The following is an 11,908-nucleotide window of genomic DNA, read 5'->3' as shown; positions in this document are numbered from 1 at the left end:
GTAGAAGCATATTTTCACCCTCTGATATAAGATCAATATTTTAAGAAGTGTTAACTCTTATTCCTGGGCATAGTGACTAAGAATCAGCCTGGGTCTGAGATTAAAATATATTGAACCATTAAATGCACTCAACGAAACGTTAGGTAGTTTATTGATATCATATTACAGACGTATAGGATGCTTTCCTTTCCTCCTCTATTTTTGCATGAAATATTGTTACTCTAAATATTCATGTCCTTTTTTTTTTCTTTTTACAAAAAAATGAAATACCAGTTATATCTCCTCTAAAGGTAAGGCTATTTTCACCTCTTTTGTTAATTAAAGCATTGGAAAGAGATTTCAGTAACCTGCTATATGCCAAACACTATACCCAGAGTTGTGGATTAAAAATCAGATCTCTCTTTTTTTCTGTAATATATTTTATTAACTTTTTATAGAGAGGAAGGGAGAGAGATAGAGAGCTAGAAACATCGATGAGAGAGAAACATGGATCAGCTGCCTCCTGCACACCCACTACTGGGGATGTGCCTGCAACCAATGTACATGCCCCTGACTGGAATCGAACCTGGGACCTTTCAATCCGCAGGCCAACGCTCTATCCACTGAGCCAAACCGGTTATGGCCAGATCTCTCTTTTTAAAAATTTAACTTTATTGACTGCCCTCCCCGATAAGATATAAATAACTATGAAGTCTTATTCACCTCCTGTTTAGTTATTGTTATATTTGTTTGTTTTCAAATATATAAGATATATACCAGAATGTTGTGCCGGATGGAAAAACTGCCTTAACAAATGACTTCCCAAGTCCTATTCCTCTAATCCAGCCGTTGGCCACCACTTATCTGGCTCCAGTGTCTATTTATATATTTGCCTCTTGTGAATATTTCATATAAATGGTATATAAATCAATTAGTATGTTGTCTCCTGTGTCTGACTTCTTTCACTCAAGATGATGCTTTCAAGATTTATCCACTTTTTCCTTTTAAATACAATTTTGAGGTGGTATATTATTTTGTTATATAATAAACAATTTCCAGATTTACAAAACTTGCTTTTGTGTTTAAATGTAATTTAAACATATGGGTCTATATTAAGATACTTGTAAATTGGGTCAGGGTAAAACAGAAGTTAACTTTGCAGAATAATTTGTTCCAAAAACAATTTTGCTTAATCTGAAATGTGTTCTATATAAATGAGAAATATATGCCATAATCTTAAAAAATCTAAATCATTTGTTACAGTGTGCTTAAAATGATTTATGTATATTTTATTTATTTTTAAAAATATAATTTTTACTGATTTACTGCCACCCATCCCATTTTATTTGGATCTTGAAAACTGTATTAGATGAGAATACTAATTATGAGATTCATATTAATTTTTGGCTGAATAAAGTAATACTTGTGTGGAGTTTCTAATATTAATTCATCATAACATTTATTGCATAAATTGCACTTGGTTATGTGTTGATCATTTGTTGATGCAGGAATTACTTCAACTTTATTTTCTTAGAAATTTGGTCATTAATGTATTCAGTCTTGGTGAGAGTTTATTACTTTCAATAAATTGTCTTCAGTGCAATCAATGGTTGTTACACCCATTTTGCAAATGGTATGGGAAAAATTTCTTCTGATTTCATTACATCAAAATACTTCATTAAAATCTTCAAGTCTGCCTTCAGATTTAGAGCCTTCAGTGCTGTGGATTAGGCGTGGAGTGCATACATAGTGGCAGTGTGTTGTTATGGAATAAGAAGTTTTGCTTGAGAATGCCTAGATGGGTGGGTTTGGCTGTCAGCCATGGGGTGTTTCCAGGGAGATTTTGGGGGCGGAGAAATAAATATTTTACCATAAAAGTTTAGAGTAATAAAGTATCAGCTATAAATGAGCTTTTGAATAGAAAAAAAAAATTGAGAAGTTACATCTAATTTTGCTACCACTACTTTTATTAATGGTGTAATCTATCAGATGCTTCTGCCATGTCCAGAGTAATAAGCAGCGATGATAATTACAGTCCAGTGATACAGCAGCAAACTATCCTGGCTTTTGGGGAAACCTCTTCCCTACTTTGGATGGGCAATCCTAGCTCAAGTTACTGGTGTGAAACAGGAGGAAATGGTAGAGACAAGGGTCAGAACCGCGTCAAACGACCCATGAATGCATTCATGCTGTGGTCTCAAGACCAAAGGCGCCGGGTGGCTCTAGAAAATCCCAAAATGCAAAATTCTGAGATCAGCAAGAGGCTGGGAAACCAGTGGAAAATGCTTACAGAAACCGAAAAATGGCCCTTTTTTGAGGAGGCACAGAGGCTACGCGAGGAGCACCGAGAGAAATACCCGGACTATAAATATAGACCTCGTCGGAAGACCAAGGTACCACTGAAAAATGACACATCGCACCCCGCAGGTTCCTTTTCAATACCACGCAGCCAGGTGCATGTGGACGGGCGGTTGAACCCCATCACATACAGGAACATCTCTACCAAAATTACACACTTAAGAATGCAGGACCAGCTAAGTAGCTCACAAACCGCGATGTTAGTTAGCTCCGTGCTGGGACAGGAGCAGGGCAGTAGCTCCGCAGAACTGGGTGAAAATCGGGTAAGTGACTACATAAGGTTTCCTTTTTACCTTAGTTTACAATTCGGGCCTTCTCTTATTTATATTCCATATTGATTTCCTTGCTCTCAGTAACAAAGCTCCTATTCATCTCAAATGTGCCTGTAATTTAATTTAAAAATAAGGCACGCAAACATTCTTACGTAACCTGTGTGTATGGCTGCTTGAAAGTACTAACTTGATGAGAAAGTATTTTAATACTACGGACCCAAGGTCATCTGTTTTTCTATTAGTGGACAATTTTTATACCTAATTTTAGTTCTTCTGGAGATTGGCCACTAACTATATATGTATAGTCACTATTTTAAATACTATAACTCAAAAATTGGGTTAAAAATATGCACAGAATTGTTCTATAGGAAAAAAATTGTGCACTTCAGTGAAAAACCCCTAGCTTCCGTTTATTCATTGGCCTCTGGGCTACTTTGTAAACTGAAGATTATTTACACATAGATAAGTAAATTCTGTCTTTGGTAGTTTATATTACATTTCCTCCCTGATGTGGAAAAACCAGTTTTACTTCCATTTGCAATTCAATTTGTTAACTCCTCACAAATCTACATACTTTGATGTTACTTTGAGACTATTTTAACATCTATCAGGTAAAATAAGATTTTAATTTAACTTACGCTCACTTATTTTACATATATCAGTATGAGATGCATGTTTTTACCTCTATTCCTGAAAAATTACTTTTGATGTCAATGTACTTGTTTCCATTGCCACCTAACTTTTTAAAAACTTGCAGTTTGCAAAGAGAAGCATTACTTTTAGAATAAAAATAAATCATTAGTCAAAATATATAGCACATATTAAAATCAACTCTTCAAAATGCATATATTCCAAAATATTTTAAAACAACACCTCAAAAAATGAAACACCAAATTGTATATATTTTTAACTAAATGTCATATTTTTTAGTTAATTTATTTTTATTGTTGAAACTATTATTAGATGACACCTTCCTTTTTTCCTCCATTGACCTCCCTCCACTCTGTTCAGGGTGAAACAGAAGTTAACTTTGCAGAATAATTTGTTCCAAAAACAATTTTGCTTAATTGACTGCTAAGGAGCGCTATCGCGCTCTTCTTATTTAAAACAAATTTATGTAATCAATTGGTATTTTTTAATTTTTGTTGTTGCAAAGCAATACAAGTGAGTTTATTGTATAAAAAGTGTTTTACATTTTTTTCCCATACACGCGCAATTAGTGCCGCAGTAAACATCAATAATGAGAAGGAACCACCAATCAGCTGCCTCCCACATGCCCCCCACTGGGGCCCAAGCCTGCAACCTGGGTGTGTGCCCTTGACTAGAATTGAACCAGGGACCCTTCAGTACACAGGCCAGTGCTTTACCCGCTGAGCCAAACAGCTAGGGCTATATATATTCTATATATTAGTGTTTTATATACTCCCCTTTTTAATGAATGCTCTTTCTTTTATTAACCTATAATTCACATACCATAAAATGCACTACTTTACAGTGTACAAATTCAGAGTTTTTAATATATTCACAAGTATATTGTGCAACTGTCACTACTCTCTTAGTCTAGAACATTTTAATCACCTAAAAAAGAAACATACCACCTATTAGAAGTCACTTTCCATTCTCTGGCAACCTTTGATCTATTTTTTTCTATGAATTTACCTTTTCTGGACATTTTCATATCGTCATACGGCATTTGATCCTCTGTGTCTGGCTTCTTTTACTATGCATAGTATTTATGTACCTATGTTATAGCATGTATCAGTATTTCATTCCTTTTTATAACTGAAAGATATCTCTTTGTATGATTATACTACATTCGATCATCCAATTATCAGATGGTGGTAGACATTTAAGTTGTTTTCAGGTTTTAGTGCTGTTACATTATACATAATAATGATTTTCTACTTTAGTCTTCCACCAAGATATTTTCTAAATGGAGCAATTACTTTCACATTAATAATAACTAATTGTTTTTTACCATTGCCATCCTGAAATTATTTGCTTTTCACAGCAATTTGGTTATTGCTGTTGTTTATAATTTTTATTTTTTATTATTAGTTAAATGTGAGAAAATTGAGGATCAGACAGATGGTCAGGCCTAGTAAGTGGCATGGAAGGGAGTCAAATTCAAATTGCATCTAGAGGCCATGCTCTTTGGTCCTTCTGCCCTTTAAGATACATTTTTAACATTGTCCATTAATCTTCATGGACAAGTATGTGTTTAATACCTGTTTTAAGTTGTTATAGATGTATGCCTAGGAGTGGAATTGTCGGGTAATTCTATGCCTTTTTGCAAAACTGTTTTCCACCAGGGATATATTAGTTTTCTAATTTCTCCATAATCTGCAAACATATGTTATTTCACACCCCTAACTCCCACACCCTTTTTAAAAATTATTATCACCCGGTAAATTGATATCTCGTGGTTTTTAAATCCCATTTTCCTAATGACTATTTGTTGGCCATTTTTGTATCTTCTTTGTGAAAATATTTATTTCAGCCTTTATTTTTTAATTGGGTAGTTTTGTCTTTCTTGTTGAGTTATAAGTATTAATTATATAGTCTGTATATAAGATATTTATCAGATATATGAGGTATATACTGCCAATCTGCTGGTTGTATTTTCACTTTTTTTAAAACTTCTTTTAAATTATTTTTTATATTTCAACTACAGTTTATAAAAACATTATATTAACTTAATATAAAACATTATATTAAGTTCAGGAGTACAACCCAGTGATTAGACATTATATAACTTACTAAGTGTTCATCCTGATAAATATGGTACCCACCCATCTGACACCACAGGTAATTTAAAAACCTCTCTTTAAATTTGTCCCAGAATAACCTTTGGTTTGACTTTCATCACCATAATTCAATTTCCTTTTCTTGGACTTCAAGTAAGTAAGAATACAAAGTATTTCTAGCTTTTCTTAGCCTAGTATAATTTTAATGACATTCAGTTTTTTTGTTTTCAAAATTGCCATGTGTAATTTGTTACATTTTTGATGGACACATGAATAAAAACTTTCTGGTTTTAGTTATAATAATGCTGTCCTTTGTACATTTATATACATGTCTGTGGAAGAACATTTGCATGCATGTAATATAAGCCAGGAAAGAAATTACTCTACATAAACACATAAAATCTGTTTTAGCAAGTTTTTTTTAAAAGCAAGTAGTTTTTTAAGCAAGCATAAATAGCAATTTTTTTGTATTCAGCAAGAATTAATAGCAAATGCTATTATGTTTTCTAATACATGTTTGCTATATTTTAAAATAACAATGTTAAAAATATATTTAAAAGGGCAGAAGGACCAAACAAAGAATATGGCCTCTAAATACAATTTGAATTTGACACCTTTCCATGCCACTTACTAGGCCTGACCATCTGTCTGATCCTCAATTTTCTCACATTTAACTAATAATAAAAAATAATAAATAACAAGCAATAACCAAATTGCCTCATTGGGATGCTGTGAAGAGCAAATAATTTCAGGTTGGCAATGGTAAAGAATGATTAGTTATTATTAACATGAAAATAATTGCTCCATTTAGAAAATATCTTAGTGGAAGACTAATGTAGAAAGCCATTATTAATATATTTAATTAGATATTCATTAACTATTGAACCAGGTTGTTAGGTCGGAGAGAGCCCACCTTTTCCTTTCCTTTCTTTTCTGATTCACTGGAGTCTCTCTTTCTTGTGCTGCCTCCTGAGCCACCTAACCTAACACAGGTAATAAAAAATTCCCTCACATATAAATTTGTGTTATTTTTTATATGTGCATACATCTGTCTCTGATACTTTGCTTAACTTGAGAAATTATTCTAATATTTTATTTTTTAATTCTAATATTTTAGTTAATTTAATTAATACTTGATTTCATGCTAGCTAACTTAAAGAAAAAAGTCAAGTATGATCTACAAGAGATATCATAAGCCACATTTCCATGTGGATAACTGACAAATGGGTATCATTGATTAACTATCATCCAAATTTAGGTTATAGAATATTTACATCATTTATTCAACCCTTAAAATTTCCTCTACCCCTTTCCAGTCAATTTCCCTTATTAATGGTATAATTTCTGCCATGCGAGTTTAGTTTTACCTGAACTTCATATACTCAGAACTGATTGGGTCACCAAAGGAGGAACATACAACGCTAAAAGGGGAAAATAGTTACAATTTTATTGTTACATCTGCCAGTAGAAGGGCTGAGTCCAAAACAGCGTCAGCAGGGCTGAATAGGGGAAGCAAGGTATTTATGTTGCTTGTAAAGGTCAGTCAGAGTAACGAGTGGGAATAGGTGCAGGCAGGGGCCAGGTGTAGGAGGCCACTGGAAACTGAGTGAGGTGGTTTACGGAAGCCAAAGGCCGTTAATCATAAGACCTGTGATGAGAATAACAGGAATATCGCCAGGAGAGGCAAAAGCCCCAAGCAGGGCATAATAGAGCACAAGAATATGCCTAAAAGAACTGTAAGAATAAATTCTGGTATGTCTTCATTCACCCAGCTTAGGTTGTATAAATAATGTTTGTTTACATTTGATGTACTCTTCTTTAACAGATGTTTGGGTTGTTTGGGGTTTGATGACTTTATTAATATAGGTGCTATAAATTTTCAAGTTCAAGTCTTTTAGTGGACCTATGTTCTCAGTACTTTTGGCCCCGTAATACTTGGGAGTATAATTTATGAGTAATAGAATTGTTGTATGGATAAATCTGCTCAAACATTACCAATAATTTTCTAGAATTTTTGTACCATTTCATGATTCTACCAGTGATGAGGTTTTCGCACATGCTTAGCTAAATTTGGAAATATTTGCCTTGAATTTTACCATAAAAGAGTCTATAGTGACAATTAAAATAGTTGTAAACCTATATTTTATTTTCCGCTGGAGTAAGTGTTCCCTCATTACTGTTTCTCCACAAAATTCTTAGGTTACATGCAGTTTTAGTTGGTTTTAATATATTTGGTGTTCTTTAAAAATCTCTGGGCTGATTCATAAAATAAAAAAGAGGAGACCTAACCTAGTAGAATAAACTAGGAGGATTAATAAAAGATTGTGTTGGAAAACACCATTCTAGACTTGTGTTTGGTAGCATTTAAAGGTGTTCATGATGGAGAAAAAATACAATTTTGGGAACCATCTATAATTTTAAGAAATATTAATCATGCTCTGTTAACCATGATTGTTTTGTTCTGATTAAAGAAGACACATTCTAATCTGGCTGGCAATTGCACGTGGTACCTGGGAGCTCAAAAATGTGGCCCATCCTCTACTTCCGGGAGCTGCTTATGATGGAAGAAAGATGAACAACCTTGTCGCAGAAACCAGAGGTGCCAGCCCTTTGAAAACTCCCAACCCTTTGCAAACTGCCAGTCTACATTACTTGTAAACTGCCCATTTTGTATACCTATCATTATCCCTTTTGGCTACTTTTTGATGTAATCTTCCTCCTTCTATCCGTTATAAGCAGATGGCTTATGGTGGGGGGAAGAGCAGATTTTTGTGGATGACCCCGCTGTACTCTCAGACTGCCAGCATTATTAGAATAATTGCTCATGTAAGATTCAACCCTGTCTCTGCTGAATTAACTCAAGTAGTGAAAGGCAGGCTGGACCCAATGATTATCTACTTATAATGGCAGTTCAAATAGTTGCAAATCAATGCTTTATTTTCTGCAACATGAGTGTTCCCTTCTTACTGTTTCTCCACAAAATTCTTAGGTTATAGATAGTTTTATTTGATTTTAATATCTTTGGTGTTCTTTAAAATCTCTGTGATGATTAAGAAAAGAAAAGAAAAGAAAAGAAAAGAAAAGAAAAGAAAAGAAAAGAAAAGAAAAGAAAAAAGAAAAGAAAAGAAAAGAAAAAGTCTGTTGACATCTTCAATGTCATAAGACCTAACTGATAGATTAAATTAGGGAGATCAACAAAACAAAACTATGCGTGAAAACAAGTGAAGCCATTCTGGTCTAGTATTTGGTAGCATTTAAAGGTATTCATGTTTGTCTAGAAACATTCTGTGAGACTATGGGAAAACTTGCTGTTTTGTATGTTGCCTAATAAAAAGTGACTCTTGAACATCCATTTCATTGGAGCATTTCCTTTACAGAATTTGTAAATTCTTTCTTGGATTCATTGGATGTAAATTTTTGAAAGAATTAAGCTTCTTGGCAGCATCACAACTAGAAAGATTTTCTTTAATGGCCTGCAGCCTTCTTTTTAAAATACAAACATCAGTGAAGGTTGTACTTTGAAATCCCTGTTTAAGAGTTTGTGTAGGCCCTAGATTTAAACTGAAACCACCAGCTTGTCATAATATAATCCTTTAGATAAAGATAGTTAGCTAACCTCAGTTTAACTAACATTTGGCATGATTAAGTATTTTGAAATGTTGGGCACTGAGCTAACTCAAGAGCAAAACTATATTTCCACTTGCAGAATTTAGGAATTTTTCTGTTTAAGTAAAAGAATATAAAAGGAAATGTTTAGTATTAGTGTTGCCTGTTAAGGTATTGGGCCCAACAAATTCTTTTCAACTGTACAAAGTTGCTTTCACTTTTTATGGCAAGACTAGAGGGAGTGTCCCTCAGCCCGGCCTGCACCCTCTCACAATCCAGGACCCTTTGGGTAGTGCCATGACCTTTATGGCAGGGTTCAGGATCTGAAGAAGGAGCGAATGCACAAAATGAAGATACTATACAAGAAATATGAATTTAGAAGGCATTGGGGGCCGGGTGATGCTTCTTTATTGAAGAGACACACTGAAACTGGGTACTGTCTGCTTTTATTCAGTTTTAGATACACATCTTGCCCCCAGTAAAGCACAGCAAACAGGTAGCAAACAGACCATCTCTAAGGTCAATAAAGATCAATAAGGTCCAGTAAACATTTACTTGTAGGCTCTCAGGTCAGGAAATTGCTTTGAGGCCCACTATCTCAACAGGAACAATCGGTGCTTAGTGTCAGCCCTGCTAATGCACAAGATCCATCAGCCTCCCACATTCCCTGGTGCACGCTAATGACAGTATTGGCAAACAATGGCTTCCTGGAGAGTAGAGTCCCTAGGCCTGGCCAGTGATGCTTTATTTTCTGCTGAAGTGAGTGTTCCCTTCTTACTGTTTCTCCACAAAATTCATAGGTTATACATAGTTTTATTTGAAAGGGTCTGTCCAGGCTTTTCTTCCCCCTTGGCTGCCTGCAACTGGCCCCACTCCTACCACTGCCACTGCTTGCCAATTGTGTGGCACTGCCTCCCCGCTTCCCTGCCATCCATCACCTCCCCTCTGCAGGGCGATTGTGGGGCAATGGCTGGGCGCCCTCACCAATTGTATCACACCTACCATGGCTGGCCTTGCGCCAGTGCATATCATAGTGTGGTTCTGCTGTTTGGTCGTTCAGTCAATTTGCATATGATGCTTTTATTATTATAGATAAAGCTTTTTTCATTAAGACAAACATTTAAAAGTACATGAAATCTATATTGTAGCAAGAATTGCATTGGTCCACAATCAAAATACTCTTGTTAAAAATTAAGATATTAATCAAATGGTTCCCCTCTTAGGGTCATTTTGCAAGAGGAACCTTTGTATTTGTTCTGAGTGGAACCAAGAGGTGGGCAAATGCATCTAACTTGCATTATACATATATATGTATTTTTCATGTTTAAGTGAACTTAGAATTTACTTAATCTTTTGAACACCTGCATATACTATAAATATCTTTGCCAGCTTATCACACAAAAATTATCTGTGGCCTCAAAGAAAACATTACAAATTCTTGTTAATGTGGATGAAAAGGGGCCACATACTAATCTGACTAGCCCAGGGAAGGCCTGTGTGACCGCCTTGTAAACCCAGAGACCTAAAGTAACCTCAAAGAATGATCTGATATGAAAACCTTTTAATTAAAAATCACTTTATAGTCATATCCAAGCCAGTACCTTCCCTGACAAAGATCAACTTCAAGGATCATTACTGAGACTATTGTCTTTTTTCATCTAAGATAACGTATCCATGAAATGTCAGAGTAACTTGTAAATTCCCCTTTTCTGGATCCCTCTGGATACAACAAATGGAGCCAGGGCACAGATCACAAATTTCCTCATTGTTATTGTTATCATGTTAATTGTTCGCTGTTAACAATCCTGCACCCACCTATGTAAAATAAGTATGTACCTATCATTTTACTTTTTAACCAATTCCTGTTTTGCTTTCTCCCACCTCCCTAATCTATCACCAATGGATTTCATGTAATCCCCTTACATATCCTTCTTTGATTGTAATGTATAAAACAAGATGAAAAACTGGAATTCTCAGAAGCAATATCCCAGTACATTGAGAATCTGCTTCCTGACAATTGTGGAGAGTTTGGCTCACTTAAACTCACAAAAATTCTTTACAGGTTTGAGTGGGTTTTTTTTTACATTAATTTTATTTGCTATAATCAGCAGGATTCCAACGTAGCTCAACCAGGACTACCATGGAGACCCAGGCCCAGTGCTAGGATCCAGCAAGGAGCCATTGCACTTGCCAGTTCCTTGTCCATTGGATGACCTTGGATCCAGGACCTTCCCTTGCTTTTTGGTAGAGAGTCTGACTTAGTTGAGCTGTATTTAGAAAATAAGGTTAAGGATTGACAGAACCCAGGCGAAGGTGACGAGAGGAGTTAGTGTAACAAGCAGGCAGAAAGGGCAGGATTCAATGGAAACAAAGCCAGGTGGAACATAGGTAGGGGCAGACACAGCAGTTTGAGCAGCCTAATCACAAATGCCAATCATGCAGAAATAACAGTGTTTTTAGACTTGGAGTGTGAGGTATGTGAAACTAGGGAAGAGCTGCAACAATAAGGTGAACTGATGCATAGGAACAAGGAAAGTTTGAGTCCATTATTAAGCAAGAGCAATTGAGGGAATCTACACTAATAAAAGAGAAACATGGTAATTGGCATACGACCGCTACCCTTCCCATTGGCTAATCAGCAAGATATGCAAATTAACTGTCAGCCAAGATGGCGGCTGACAGCCAGGCAGCTTGAAACTAACATGAGGCTTGCTTGCTTCAGTGACGAAGGACTCCAATGTTCCCCACCTGCCGCTGCAGGCCTCTGAGCCTGCACTTTAAAAAACTATGTAACAAACATAGAAGCTAAACAAAGTCCCAGGCTTCAGCCAGCAGGATTGCAACATTTTATGCAAAGGCCAGAAACTTACTTTCAGCAGTGGAGGCCTAAGAGCTGGAGACAAGCCTCAAAGCTAAAGCTGGCCCAGAATAAAAAAGAAAAAAAGG

The 11,908-nt window shown here is 35.6% G+C and overlaps 1 protein-coding gene across 1 annotated transcript in view; it reads left to right on the top strand.

The window, feature by feature from the left end:
• Positions 1-1,976: 1,976 nt before the first annotated feature.
• Positions 1,977-11,908, top strand: part of LOC102763622 (sex-determining region Y protein-like) — a 21,009-nt gene continuing 11,077 nt past the window's right edge. The window contains exon 1 of the mRNA XM_006752597.1: positions 1,977-2,600. Within this exon, the coding sequence (XP_006752660.1) occupies positions 1,980-2,600 (621 nt within the window). The 5' untranslated portion in view covers positions 1,977-1,979. The remainder of the gene's footprint in view (positions 2,601-11,908) is intronic.

Source organism: Myotis davidii, unplaced genomic scaffold (assembly GCF_000327345.1).
Source record: "Myotis davidii unplaced genomic scaffold, ASM32734v1 scaffold870, whole genome shotgun sequence".
Classification (NCBI taxonomy): Eukaryota; Metazoa; Chordata; class Mammalia; order Chiroptera; family Vespertilionidae; genus Myotis; species Myotis davidii.
This window is presented reverse-complemented; position numbering and strand designations above follow the sequence as displayed.